Source organism: Myotis myotis, unplaced genomic scaffold (genome assembly GCF_014108235.1).
Source record: "Myotis myotis isolate mMyoMyo1 unplaced genomic scaffold, mMyoMyo1.p scaffold_m19_p_1, whole genome shotgun sequence".
NCBI lineage: Eukaryota > Metazoa > Chordata > Mammalia > Chiroptera > Vespertilionidae > Myotis > Myotis myotis.
In genome coordinates this window covers 30,059,782-30,074,743 of record NW_023416313.1, presented here as the reverse complement: position 1 = coordinate 30,074,743, position 14,962 = coordinate 30,059,782, and the positions used below count along the sequence as shown (strand labels likewise).

Genomic DNA, 14,962 nt, shown 5'->3' with positions numbered 1-14,962 from the left:
GGTGTAAAATCACCCTTTCCAGAGGTCTATTCACTGCCTATAAATTAATTTTTCCATAAATATATGCTTTTTTCTCTTAGCTCATCTAATTATTTTGGACATATGCTTGACATACTAGATGATAAAAGTTTCAAAGGCAAGAAATTTTTCTTTTTGTAAAATTAAAGTATTTTAAGAAACTGGATGATGGTTGTCACTTTAAGTTGAAAAGCAAATGGGCAAAAAAAATTTAAGGAATAATTGAAATATTCAAATTTTGAGACTTCTAACATTTTTATGATTTCTTACATTATAAAGGTTGCAAAAAATATGAAAATAGCTGTTTACCCTCACGCAAAAAGTATCTCAAGTATTCATTCACTCTGGTGCTTTTGCTAACTAGAACTGGGCGGGGTTTCTTGCTAAAAGGAAGTCTAAGGAATGCTTTTTTACTGCATCAGTGCAGTCAGCCTTAGTTCTTAAAAAAACGCAGTACAGTTGTGGATAGAAGGGAAGACTTATCTCCAGTCTTTCTCAAATTTGCTTTTTAGCTACTTTATTTCATAGTTCCCGTAGCGCCTCCACCAGAGGGCAGCACGTGGAAGAGAAACTTATACTTGGCTTCAGAGTGCCTGTGCAAACCCTGAGGATTGAATCCAGCCTCACTTTATAAGCAGCTAGTGTGGCCCAGGAAGACTGAGGATTTGCTCACGGTAGAGCTGGCAGATAAATCACCCAGGCTCTCGATATTTCAGGCTGGTGTCCCTGTGGGGATGCCCTGTGATGAGGCAAGATGGTAGCAAGAACACAGCCCCTGGGGAATCCCAGCTCAGCACTTGCTAGCTGTGTCAACTTAGGCTGGCTACTTCGACTCCCTAAATCTTTTCATCTCTCAAATAGTAATAGTACCTACCTCATAAAGTGCTACTAAAAGAGAATACTCGTAAAGCCCGCCACTAAGAGCTTAATTTTTGTGAATTATGGTAAACTTCAGGTATTGGACTTCAACTGTGATGTGTGGAACACGGATGGAATCAGCATTTCAACTATTGTACTATATACACATGCAATATTTTCCACTTTCTCATAATTTCAGAAACAAAATTTTGCAAGTTCCTTTTCCCCCACTGTAACATTCAAGGGACAGGTGTCCGATACATACATACTATGCATGTCCCCCTCCAGAATGGCGATGGGTTCATTCAATAACCTCCTGAGTAATTTTGGCCATTTCCATTAGATCTTGACTCACGTTGGATGAAAAGGAATCATTTCTAAGAAAAACGCAATGTCTTTTTTTGCCAAACATTTGACCACTGTCTGGGGCTTCCAATGAAAACTAGTCTTTACCTGCCGTGCCCTCCTTGGCTTCCTGAGGAGTGGCTGCCAGTGAAACAAAAGGGCGCAGACGTGGGTCCTTAGGTGCAGCTGCGGGGTGCTCCCTGCAGGAAATCCCAGCCAGGTCTGTGGAAGCGGGCTGGTTCTCCCTGTCCCTGCAGCTTCCGCGCGGTCTAAGGCAGTCTTTACTAAACGTAAGTCAGAAGGCAAGTTTCCATTTGTTTAGTGCAAACAAAGCTCGCCCAGGGAACGTTAAACCTTTTTAAAGATGAACTTGGCCTTTAACTGCCAAGTGCCTATGGTTATTTTGATTTTTACGTGGCTGCGCTCTGTCTACTAGGAAAGGGTCTAGGACAGCGGTTCTCAACCTGTGGGTCGTGACCAGAAAACATATAGCATATCAGATATTTACATTATGATTCATAACAGTAGCAAAATTACATATATGAAGTAGCAACGAAAATAATTTTATGGTTGGGGGTCACCACAACATGAGGAACTGTATTAAAGGGTCGCGGCATTAGGAAGGTTGAGAACCACTGGTCTAGGATGTGATAAGGAGGTTTCAGAGAGCCCGGGAGTCATTCCTTTGCTCCCAATGACTCTGTCTCATCTCTTTCCTGCTGCCAAAGCGAGGTGTGAGCTGGAGGTGTGTGCAGTGGAGGGTGGGGGAGGGGGCAGCATTTCGCTTGGCTTCCGTCTGCCCCTAAGGGTAACTTTTTTGAATGCGAAGAGGTGGGGTGGCCGGGGATCTGTCATTAAGGGTTCCTATGGGTGGGACGCGGAGACGGGAGTGAGGAGGGAGTGGCCCGCGGGTGGGATCTGTGGAGCAGACAAAATGTGGGGCCTCCTCCCTTGAAGTTCAACTTGTCTCTTCCTGAGCGAGGAGCAAGGCGTCCGTAGTTCTCTCCCAGGGGCACGGAAAGGAGAGCAAAGCGACCAAGATAAGAGTGAACAGAGGAAAAAGCGAGACATGTTCTCCATGAAACAGTCCCCTGCCCTCGCTCCGGACGAGCGCTACCGCCGAGCCGGGGCCCCGAAGCGGGTAAGATCCGCGAATCGCGCTCTGCGGGCAAACAGGTCGGTTGACCTCTCAGTCGGGATGAATTCAGGGTTAACCCCTCCTGCCGCTCACCCCCTCCTCCCCTTGGTCGCCACCTTCTTTCCCCACCTTTCGTGAGCTTTCCCGGCCCCTCGCTCAGCATCCGGTCCTGCAAGCAGTCCCAGGGCACACGGTCCTCTCCCCCGGGTGCCCAGCGTCCGGGACCCTCCCCGGGTCCAGGGCAGCATCTCCAGGTTCAAGTCAGGTCAGTCCGCAGACCCGCTCTCCCTCCGCTCTCCTAGCGGAGCAATGCCGAGTCCCCCCTCCTCCCTGCGCCGTCCACACATCCACGGGACTCGCGGGCACCTGGGGGGGATGCTGAAGGAGTTGTCGGGAGCGGCCCCTGGGGACCCGGCTTCCTCTCTGCGCGGCGCTGATGACTCCCGGCCTCCGTGCGGACTGCGCAGCCGGCTTGCCGGCCCCAGACGCCAGCCTCCTTCAACCCGGGTGCGCGTCTCGTCTTGTCCCTCTTGGAACCGGGAATGGCGCTGGGTTTCCCTACAACCGGCTGGTGCCCGGAGACCACCGGACCCTTCTGAGTGCTGGCACCTCAGAACCGGTTCCACTTGCAGGGCGCCGGGGGTCCCTGCGTGCCCTGCGCGCACACTTTGTCTCGGGCGCACACCTGGCCAGGCTACCCCGTCGCCGGTCGCCGAAGGGCACAGATTCAGAGTGGCTCCGGGTTTGGCGAGCTCCGATTCTGCTGGCGAGAGGAAAGGTGGGGAGGCGCACCCGATGGCCCGCACTGCCCTTCGCCTCCGGAACCGGCTCTGGTTTGCAGCTGCCCTTCTTCAGTGTTAGGAAGGTCCCTGCTGTGCAGAGCCAGGTGCGGTGACCGCTCGGTGCGGAAGGGAGTGCGGGGCGCGCGGGACGGGAGGACAGTGGTGCGCTGGATCTGGCGGGACTGATCCCCAGCTCCCGGGCGGTGGTGGACGCCCCACGCCCGGCGCCACCCACCCTCTGGGGCCGGTGGATGGCGGTGCGGGTGCTTTTTGCGCGGCAGGTAGTTCCCGGGACCCAGCCCTGGGCGCTCGCTCGCCGTGGGGGAGCCCCTCAGGGAAGCGGCGGGGCTGGGCATTCCCAGGGAATCTGTCCCAGCAATGTATTCAGTGATGCTTTCCTTCCGCGGGGAACTCCTGAAAACAGCGCACTGCAAAGACAGCTCTGGTATGACTCTTCCTGTATTCACAGTGGTAGTTTGTAGGATTTTTTGTTGTTTGTTTTTTTGTAATTTAAGGATAGAAGCCCAGAAACAGAGCCAAATCAAAATTTACTGGTGGTCATTATCCACAGACAGACATTTTAGCTGAAGGTGTTGACATGAAAGATGCTGCAAAACATTCATTGTGGCATCATCCAGAGAGAATGAGAAGGAACAATGCATTTTTTTTAAAGTTACAAATTTGTCAGTCACAGCATTCGCTAGCATGTTAGTGTTATTTGGTGGCTGTAGTTTTTGTTGTGCAAAAGGGAAGCTAAAAATCAGTCCCGGAAACCAGGTTCCTGGGGGTAGAGCGGTCAGACGAGATGTCTGCCTGGACATGTGTGAGTCTGGGCTGAGCGGCCAGGTTTTCCATGGAATCCTTTCCACTGAGAGTCGCGCTAGAGTGTAGAGTTATTTGGGTGTAGAATCACATAAACCTCAAAACCTCAAGATGCTGGAAAGCTTTATTTAGGGGAAGAGGGCTCTTCCCAGAGGTTCCTTGTAGGGTTGGATTACAGTTCTGTGATGACAGACACCGTTAACCTGCCAGGAGGTTAAACAGACAAGGGTTGCCTTATTAATCTCACCAAGTAAATTTCCAGGCACAGTGAAACTTTTTAAAAAGATGCGAAATTCATCACATCAGAAATCTTCCTCTTAGTGCTGCAGAAACCCCCACAGCAAGAGCTTGGAAGGCGTCGGTGCCTCCAGCACAAACCAACTGAGCTTTTGTTTGGGGAGGGTCACGTTTCTGCCATGGCTTCCTTTGGATTTCAGCGCTTGCTGGCTTTATGGCCCTCCGTTGCCCTTCTCCATTGCTGCGGGCAAACAGGAGGTTGCAGGAGAAGACTAGCCCCGGATCTCCAGAGAATTAGCCTCACCACTCTCCGAAGCCTGCATTACAAATCTCCACACTGCTAGTGAGGTACTCTGCTCACCATCTCCTTCCTTCCCTTACCTCCAACCCCCCTCCACATGGAGATGTATGGCCTCAGGGTTTCTGCATGGCTCTGCCGCTGGTGGGACAGGCGCTCCCAGATGATTAAAGCTATGATTGAGCATTTTTGCTGACTGTGTCCAAGGGAGAAAGGGTTCTTCAATGTGCCACTTCTGCCTTAGAAAGTTAGTCAGCAAGGATGCATTCATGCATCCTGTTTGCTCCATTGTTGTTCTTGGCATTCCATTTTGTCTGCCCAGGTGGAGAATGGGGCTGGTTGGCTAAAGGATACGGACCTGTATAGAATACTGGATCCACACTAAGCACTCAAGGACGCCTCTTCCTGCCCCCCCCCCCCCCAGCTCCCCCGTCCGCCCCAGACTTACCTACTCCTCACAATCTACTCAGACAGGTGCACACAGGTATACACACACTTTTTTGTTTAGAGTGTTCAGAGAGGGTGGGAATGGAGGAAATCACAGGAGTGAAAAAGGTGCCATAGGTGAGGTGCCTTGGTGGAGAGCATGGATTTTGGTGTCAAAGCCTAGTCCAAATCTCTTAGGAGCTGAAAAACACTGAGCAAGTCAATAATCTTGTTAAACTTTGATTTCCTTATCCAGCCAATGGGGGTGATACTACTGACTATCTCTAAGGACACTGAGAGGACTAAGGAAATACTTATGTCCTAGAAATACTATATTTAACAATTGAACATTCTGTGAAGGCTCCCTAACCTGTTAGTAATTATGGAGCTGTCTCATCCCAGGTAGTCTCCCGGGCCTCTATCCTCAGCCAGCCTTCTGCGACTCTAAAGCTGTGCTGTCCAATAGTGTAGCTGCTCGGCACTGAAATTAATCACAATTTACATCAAATTAAAAATTGGGATCTTCAGTCTCACTAGTCACACTTCAAGTGCTCAGTCACCACGTGGACCAGTGGTCACTGCGTTAGGTGTAGACAGAACATCTCCTTTGCTGGGATGTTTTCTCAGAGCTGTCTTTCACTTGAGTGATCATTTCGCTGGACTCTCAGGTGATAAAAGTTTTCTTAGCCAACACCTCCCTTTGCTTCTTTGCCAGGGCATTTGTTGAAGGTTAAATGGCTAGATTCATTTATACGTCAGCCAACAAATGTGTATCAGTCATAAAACCCTTGGGAAGTCTCCCCTCACCTTGATGATTTTTGCTAACGTATGGTTCTTTCCCCTTCACGATGAGCTCTATGGCTGGTGGTTTTCCTGCTTTTAGAGCAGAAACACTGATATAATAGAGGGAGAATTTATCTTCCCCATTTACCCTTGCATGTTGTATCGTTTTTTACAAGAATGACAGTACTAGAATATGAGGCTCAATGTTTGGGTCAGATTCTATTGGGAGTGTTCGCTTTCTTCTAAACGAATTAGATTCAAAACTATTTCTCTCCAGAGGACCCCTTCCTGAACTTGTCACCATTTGACAGACTATATATGTTACTTCTCACTTCTGGTTATTTTCTGTCTCCTCCCACTCTAAGTATGAACTCCAAGGAGGCAGAGGTTTTCCGTGTTTGTTCATTGCTGGAAGAGTGTCTGGCACATAGTTGGTACCTATTAACAATGTGTGAGTGATGACTGTGCAGAAGTACATTTGTAACTAGCTAAGAAAGATAACTGCTGCATTAGCTTCCTAGGGCTGCTGCAGCAAATTACCACAAACTGGTTTTCTTAAAACAACAGGAATTTATTTGCTCACAGTTTTGTAGGCTACAGGTCCAAAATCAAGTTCCTTGGCGTGGGAAGAGTCCTCCCTCCCCGCCTCTTAGCTTCCAGTGCTTGCTGGAAATTCGGGGCTTTCCTTAGCTTGTAGCTGCCGCACTCCGATCTCTGCCTTCTTAGTCATGTATCCTTCTTCCCTGTCCCACGTGTTTGTTCTCTTTATAAAGACACCAGTCATATTGGACTTAGGGCTCATCCTGACCCACTATGACCTCACCCCAATGAATTACAAAGGCAAAGACTCTGTTTCCAAGTCAGGTCACATTCATGTCACAATCCATGTGACATGAATTTTGGGGACACTACTGAAGCCAGTGCAGATGCATAGATCCTTTCCCTGTCTCCATTCTTTACCCCCTAGGGTTTATTCTGTTTCTGGGACTTTGCTAAATGCACTTGAGAGCAAGTACAGTCCACAACACTTATTATTTGTACAGTCACCGTGCAGGTGGGCAGATCACGTGTGCTTTCCTCGTGGGCGCGGAGTACAGGGGCTGCTCACCTTTGGGTTGCTGCATCAGTTGCCCTGTCCTGAGCCTGTCACTGTCTCCAGTCCCAGCTCCTCTCTCTTCTGACTTTTCTGTCTTCCTGACCCCGAGCATTCTGCAGCCCTGAAGGTGCCCAGGAATTGTTTGCCTCTCAGCCAAATGCTGGCAGTTACCCCATGAGCTCACCTGATGGCAGCTGTTTGAATATTCTCCTACGGTACATGTCTGTGTGTCCAAACCATCAGAGTGGGTGATGACAAGCACAGTGCTAATGTGTGATAGGACCAGACGACCCAGGTGGCCCTGCTGGGGATCCATCTTGTCCTCGCGTATCAGCACTGAAACTGTCAGCACTCAAGAGGAGCAAGGCCAGTGAGCCAACAGGCTGGCTTAGCAGGAGGGCAGGAAACATAGGGATGAGTTGGGAAGATCATTTTGGTGCCACTAGTTTGTGCTTATCCCAGGGCCCCTTCAAACCTTCAGGCTGACAGCTCTGTTTGCAGAACTTGGCAGAGTTTTAAAGAACAGTCCTGGTGCAGCTATGAAAGTAAATGTCAGTCTGTCCAAACCCATGAAGGTCATGCTGCTAGTGTCACCAAAAGGAGCACCCGGAAATCTTAATCTGGGGCTCTGTGAATCCCATGAGTCAGAAAAAATCTCTATGAACAGTTCAGTGTGAATTTTTCTGTCTCGGGCACCAAAACACCCCGAGAAGTTACGAGCCATGGGTGAGACCTAACTAACTTCAACTCACGGGAATTCAGTGACATAGGCTGGCCAAAAAGAGGACTAGATTCCTTCATTTAGTCAGCAAACATTTAGGATGCCAAGTTTGGGGACTTGGCATCCACCAGTGAACAAATAAAGATTGTGCATGTGGGAAGCTCCATTTCTAACTCGGTGATGAGCACTGTGTCAGGAGTGAGGGGAGGGAGAGGACTGCTGCAGCCTTATGCGCCACTGGCCTGCAGTGAGAGCCAGAGAAGAGAAGGGAATCTGCTGTTACTCTCAGAACCCGGGTGCCTTTTTAAATGTTTATTTATTTACTAGAGGCCCATTGCACAAAAATTTGTGCACTCGGGGCGGGGGGTGGTGGGGGGTTCTCAGCCTGGCCTGTGCCCTCTTGCAGTCTGGGACCCCTCGGGGGATGACCACCTGCTGGCTTAGGCCAACTCCCTAGGGGATTGGGCCTAAGCTGGCAGTCAGACATCCCTTTGGCAGTCTGGGAGCCCTTGGGGGATGTCCACTTGCCAGCGGGGAGCAGGCCTAAGCTGCAGTTGGACATCCTTAGCGCTGCTGAGAAGGCGGGAGAGGCTCCCACCACCACCGCTGTACTGGCAGCCGTCAGCCTGGCTTGTGGCTGAGCAGAGCTCCCCTTGTGGGAGTGCACTGACCACCAGGGGGCAGCTCCTGTATTGAGCATCTGCCCCCTGGTGGTCAGTGTGCGTCATAGTGACCAGTCATTCCCAGTCGTTCTGCTGTTAGGGTAAATTTGCATATTACCCTTTTATTATATAGGAGTGCCTGGCCAGCCTGGGTGAGGGGCTGATGGCTGTTTGCAGGCTGGCCACAGCCCCTTCAGGGTGAGGGTTCCCACTGGGGTGCCTGGCCAGCCTGAGTGAGGGGCTGATGGCTGTTTGCAGGCTGGCCACAGCCCCTTCAGGGTGGGAGTCCCCCTTGGGGTGCCTGGTCATCCTGGGTGAAGGGCTGAGGGCCATTTGCAGGCTGGCCACATCCCCTTAAGGGTGGGGGTTCCTGCTGGGGTGCCTGGCCAGCCTGGGTGAGGGGCTCATGGCTGTTTGCAGGCTGGCCACGGCCCCCAGCCACCCAAGCTTCATGTCTTGCTAATGAAAAGAAAATAGGATTGTACTGAGTCTATCTACCTATTCCAGGACTTCTGTGACGATCAAATAAGATGTGGCATGGGAAAAAGCTTCACAAACTTTTGATTAAACTGTAAAATGTTTGCACCTGGCTATAAAGCAAGTTGGATTCCTGGGCTGAAGAAACTCCAAGGAGGCTAGTTGCTAGGGAGAGGAAGCCAGGAGTTGCTACATGACGTCATTACCAGGCGCCCACAGCCACTGTTTTCGGGCTGGGCTGGCTTTGGGCCGCATTTTGTGCCATGGGTCTTGACAGCATTGCCTGCGTTTTGGTGGGGTGTTGCTCTGGGGTGGTGGCAGGGCCTGTGTCACACTTCGGGGAAACCGAGTGTTGGTTTGTCGGTGCCAGGTCCGTGTATGGTTTATTTTTATTTTTTATTTTATTTTTTTTCTTTATTATTTTTTTTTTAAATTAAATCTTTATTGTTCAGATTATTACATTTGTTCCTCATTTTTTTTCCCCCCATAACTCCCCTCCTCCCAGCTCCCGCCCCACCCTCCGCCCTCACTCCCCACCCACTGTCCTCTTCCATAGGTGCACGATTTTTGTCCAGTCTCTTCCCGCATCTCCCACACCCCTTTCCCCCCCAAGAATAGTCAGTCCATTCCCTTTCTATGTCCCTGATTCTATTATGATCACCAGATTATTTATTCACTTGATTCTTAGATTCACTTGTTGATAGGTGCATATTTGTTGTTCATAATTTGTATCTTTACCTTTTTTTTTCTTCTTCCTCTTCTTAAAGGATACCTTTCAGCATTTCATATAATACTGGTTTGGTGGTGATGAACTCCTTTAGCTTTTCCTTATCTGTGAAGCTCTTTATCTGACCTTCCGTTCTGAATGATAGCTTTGCTGGATAAAGTAATCTTGGTTGTAGGTTCTTGGTATTCATCACTTTGAATATTTCTTGCCATTCCCTTCTGGCCTGCAAAGTTTCTGTTGAGAAATCAGCTGACAGTCGTATGGGTATTCCCTTGTAGGTAACTGGGTTTCTTTCTCTTGCTGCTTTTAAGATTCTCTCTTTGTCTTTTGCTCTTGGCATTTTAATTATGATGTGTCTTGTTGTGGTCCTCTTTGGATTCCTTTTGTTTGGGGTTCTCTGCGCTTCCTGGACCTGTAGGTCTATTTCTTTCACCAGGTGGGGGAAGTTTTCTGTCATTATTTCTTTAAATAGGTTTTCAATATCTTGCTCTCTCTCATCCTCTGGCACCCCTATAATTCTGATGTTGGTGCGCTTGAAGCTGTCCCAGAGGTTCCTTACACTATCTTCATATTTTCGGATTCTTTTTTCATTTTGCTTTTCCAGTTGGGTGTTTTTTGCTTCTTCGCATTTCGAATCTTTGACTTGATTCTTGCGCTCCTCTGGTCTGCTGTTGGGTGTCTGTATAATATTCTTTATTTCAGTCAGTGTATGCTTAATTTCTAGTTGGTTCTTTATCACAACATCGAGGGTCTCATTAGATTTCTTGAGGATCTCACTACATTTATCGGCGGTCTCACCAGTCTTTTCGAGGGCCTTACTAAGTTTATCGGCAGCTTCTAGACAGTTCTTAAGAGACCTTAAAAGTGTGGTTCTGAACTCAATATCCTCCATTGACAGTTTTGTCCTGTTTCTTTGTCTCCGCATTTTTTATGCTTTCTTGGTGCACCCCCTAGTGGTCTTTGTCCGCAGTCTTGTTGCCTTTAAGCCTTGATTGATGTCGGCAATACCGGGGTGATTTGACCTCCAGGCTAACTGGCTATGAGAGTCTGCTGTGTCTGTAGTGGGAGGGCTTCTGTGCTGGATCTCTAGGGCGGTGCTAATCTAGCGTTTGCCTGAGGCTATCCGGCAAATGGTTCTGTGCAGGGCTTGGGCGGGGCGGGTCCCCGGGGATCTACAGGGCGGGCGGAACAAGCAGTTATGGCGACTCTCAGTTCCTTCCCCAGGGGCTCTGCCTCTCAGAGCCCCAGCAATGGCTGCAAACCTCGGAGAGAAAGCTGCCTTCGAGTTCCGACCAAAGCCAGACAGTCCCGTTTCTCCCGTTTGAGTCTCGGTCCCCAGAGACTCGCCCGGATCTGGAGCTCAGAGTCTGAAACTCCCTCCCGATTGAAAACAACAACCGCGCCCTCCGCCGCCAGCCGCTCCGCGCGCACACTCCGCACCTGAGTATTTCACTTCAGCACAGCGCCTCCTCTGAGTCTGGGTATGATATTCTCTTTCCTCCTAGTTGTAGAATTTCCATTCAGCCAGCCTTCCCGTGGTTCTGGGTGATGTCCGTTCTGTCCTTTAGTTATATCTCTGAAGTGGTTGTTTGAGGCAGCGATCTCCGGCGTTAACCTATGCCGCCATCTTGGTTTCTCTCTCTATGGTTTATTTTTAAATGGCCAGTGTGCATCATGGCAGCTCTTGCATTGAGCATCTACCTCCTGGTGCTCAGTGTGCGTCATAGCTACTAATCAGATGCACGACACTTAGCCTTTTGGAAGGCAGCTATGCTAACCACTATACCACCAACGCCCCTGACACTTAGCCTTTTGTATATATAGATTTTAATTCTCACCTGAGGATATTTTCCCATTTTTTTTTTGTTTTTTTTTTTTTTTTAGAGAGAGTGGAAGAGAGAGGGAAATACAGAGAGAAATATCGATGTGAGAGAAACACATCAATTGGTTTCCTCCTGCATGTGCCCTGACCAGAGCTCTGGGCCGTGGAGGAACCTACAACTGAGGTATGTGCCCTTGATCAGAATCAAACCCAGGACCCTTAGGTCTGCAGGCTGACACTCTATCCACTGAGCCAAACTGGCTAGGGCCCAGGTGTCTTTTATCCGTATTCATCCTGCAGTCCTCCGTGTCATCCTGTGTGTAAGGATCCGTGCCTCTTTGTCCTCTAACCTCAGGCCAGTTAGTTAATCTGATGCTCCACTGATTAACCTGATCCGTCTTTGGAAAAACTGACCGTGTGGGATTTACTGACAGAAGCTATATTGGTCTCCAGTATGGCACTTTCCGAAGGATTTTCAAGGATTATTGCCTGTGCCTGATTTTCACCCTTGCATGCCTGTTTCAGAGCCTCATCCTGCAAGAGAGATGCCGCTCTCTCTAGTGTGGTTTGGAAATCAAAGCTGAATGGTTTTAATATTTCTCTGTGATCCTTTAAAACAGTGGTTCTCAACCTTCTGGCCCTTTAAAACAGTTCCTCATGTTGTGACCCAACCATAAAATTATTTTTGTTGCTACTTCATAACTGTAATGTTGCTACTGTTATGAATCGTAATGTAAATATCTGCTATGCAGGATGGTCTTAGGTGACCCCTGTGAAAGGGTCGTTTGACTGCCAAAGGGGTCGCGACCCACAGGTTGAGAACCGCTGCTTTAAAACAATTTGGTCCAAGTTGAACAATATCAGAAACGGGAGTTCTAGTCTTTGTCTGATGCTAGATTGCTGTGAGACTTCACAGAAAGCAGTTAACCCTTTTGCTCCCAGTTTCTGTGTAAAATGGGGTGGTTGGACTAGATACTCTCCCAGGGCCTTCCCAGGTCTGAAATCTGAAATCTGAAATCTGAATGTGGCAGAGAAAACGAGCAGCACGTGGTACCCTTTCGATTTCCTTTTCCTCCTCTCCTGCCAAGTGTTGGGCAGTGCTGCCTGGGGTAGGGGCATCCTCTCAGACCTTAGTTTGCTTCCCTCTTCCTGGGTCTTTGCTAATCCTTCTTAGAGCGACTTTCTGCCAAACTGCAAAACTGCCTGTTCAACCCCAAGGAAGACTGATCAGAAGAAATCTGACCACCAGAGCCCAGGTTTGTCTGGGGTGTCTTCTCTGGGTGTAAGTCAGAGCTGAGCATTTGACCCGTGCCTGCAACTGGGTGTGTGTGTGTGTATGTGGTGGTGGTGGTGGGGGGTGGTGGTGGTGGAGGACAGGCAGTCCCTGGTGTTGGGGGCTTTCCAGCAAGTGGCCCAGAGTCAAGCGGGGAGCCAGGCACGCCTCTGGTGCAGCTGGGCAGGAGTTTGATGCAGGATAAAACCTTCCTTAAATAGCCAGGCAGGACATCGCCCTCTGCAGTCAAAGTTGAAAAGTAATGAGAATGTGCTCCGAGTAGTCAAGGGACAGAATTTTCAGGTAAAGAGTAAGAATTCTGGGATCTTTGAAATTTGGGAAGATTGAAGGGGAAACAACAACAAACCCTCAGGAAATAGAGTGAGCCTGACCAAATCATTAACCCCACGCCCGGAGAAATCCTCAAGGCAGCCCTGGGTGCCGAGGGCTCGGGTTCTTATTCATCACTAATTAGTTGGGTTCATTTCTTTTAGGCTCAGCTCCCTTCTCTGAAAAATGGGGACAATATCCCTTTCACAGGGTTGTGACCAAGGATTTAGTGAAATAACGCTTTATGAAGGTGCTTTGTAAGAACACGAGTTGCTGGATAAATGTGTGAGCTTTGCTTTTTTTTAAATATATTTTTTATTGATTTCAGAGAGGAAGGGAGAGGGAAGGAGAGAGAGAAACATCAATGATGAGAGAGAATCATTGATCGACTGCCTTTTGCAATGCCCCTTACTGGGGACTAGTTCATAACCCGGGCATGTGCCCTGACTGGAGTCAAACCTTGACCTCTTGGTTTATAGGTTGACGCTCAACCATTGAGTCTCTCAGGTTGGGTTTGGGCTTTGCTTTTTCTTTCTTTTTAATCTAGCGAAGAATTTCATTTTTTCACATCCTTAATGTAATAATATCCCTCTTGATTTGAAACCTCAGTTGCTCTCCCTAGAGAAGGTTGAAAGAAGAGATGTTGCTTTCAAGGTCTAGACTCCATCATAAGTATGAGTAAGACAAAAATAAGACAATTGAAATTTAATACCATCCTGCTTCCCTTTTGGTCTCTAGTATCACCGTCCAACAGAAATAGTGTCAGCCACATGTGAATTTAAAGCTCACTGGTAGCCACATTTGAAAAGCAAAAAGAAATAGATCAGTGTGATTTTAATAATTTATTTAATTCAACATATCTAACATTTTATAATTTTAACATGAAATGAACATTATTAGTGAAATATTTTACTTTCCTTTTTCTCATGCTCAGTCTTTACATTCCAATATTCTTATAGCATGACCCATTCAGATGAGTCACATTGTAAGTACTCAATAATCACCATGGCTCATGTCTACCATAGAACACGGTATAGAGCAGCGGTTCTCAGCCTGTGGGTCGCGACCCCTTTGGCAGTCGAACGACCCTTTCACAGGGGTCGCCTAAGACAGTGATGGCGAACCTTTTGAGCTCGGCATCTCAGCATTTTGAAAAACCCTAACTTAACTCTGGTGCTGTGTCACATATAGAAATTTTTTGATATTTGCAACCATAGTAAAACAAAGACTTATATATTTGCTATTTATTTTATATATTTAAATGCCATTTAACAAAGAAAAATCAACCAAAAAAATGAGTTCGCGTGTCACCTCTGACACGCGTGTCATAGGTTCGCCATCACTGGCCTAAGACCATCCTGCATATCAGATATTTACATTATGATTCATGACAGTAGCAACATTACAGTTATGAAGTAGCAACAAAAATAATTTTATGGTTGGGTCACAACATGAGGAACTGTATTTAAAGGGCCAGAAGGTTGAGAACCACTGGTATAGAGTCACAAGGCATGTGGCAGTTTGAATATGACCCCTTAACCCCCCCCCCCCCCAATATATCCATGTCCTAATCCCCAGGACCGGTAAATGCCACCTTCCATGGCAAAGGGACTTTGCACATGTGGCTAGTTAAGGATTTGAGATGGGAGATTACCCTGGATGATCTTCGAGGGCCTGATGTAATCACAATGTCCTCATAAGAGGGAGGCAGGCAGGGCGGGAGTCAGAGGAGAAGGCAATGAGGTGATGGATGCAGAGATGGGAGAGATATGCTTTGAAGAGGCCGGATGGGCCACCAGCCCAGGGGCAGACAGGCAGTCACTGGAAGCTGACAAAGGCCAGGAAAAGATCCTCCCCTCAGAGCCTGCAGAAGGATGCAGCCCTGACCACACTTGACTCTAGCCCAGTGACACGGATTTCCGACTTCTCACCTCCAGAATTACAAGAGAATATAAATTGTGTTGTAGGCCACGGTGGCAATCTGTTAAAGCAGCCACGGGAAACTAATACATCACTAACACTCCAAACCATCACTTTCAAGTCCCTGTTAAGAAGGCGCTCCCTGGGCCACATCTCAGGCAGTTACAGTTGGCTTCCTGGCGGCGTGGCCGAGGGCACCCATGTACAGTCGGGCACCGTAGGGCTGG

General features: G+C 48.3%; 1 protein-coding gene across 3 annotated transcripts in view; it reads left to right on the top strand.

The window, feature by feature from the left end:
• Window positions 1–1,786: 1,786 nt before the first annotated feature.
• The window catches only part of CORIN (corin, serine peptidase), a 206,567-nt gene continuing 193,391 nt past the window's right edge, over window positions 1,787–14,962 (top strand). For 2 of the 3 annotated variants that reach the window (XM_036333055.1, XM_036333065.1), the window contains exon 1: window positions 1,788–2,362. In XM_036333055.1, the coding sequence (XP_036188948.1) occupies window positions 2,291–2,362 (72 nt within the window). In that variant the 5' untranslated portion in view covers window positions 1,788–2,290. Of the gene's footprint in view, window positions 2,363–14,962 lie in introns of all 3 variants that reach the window. The other variant, XM_036333075.1, reaches the window with a different exon arrangement.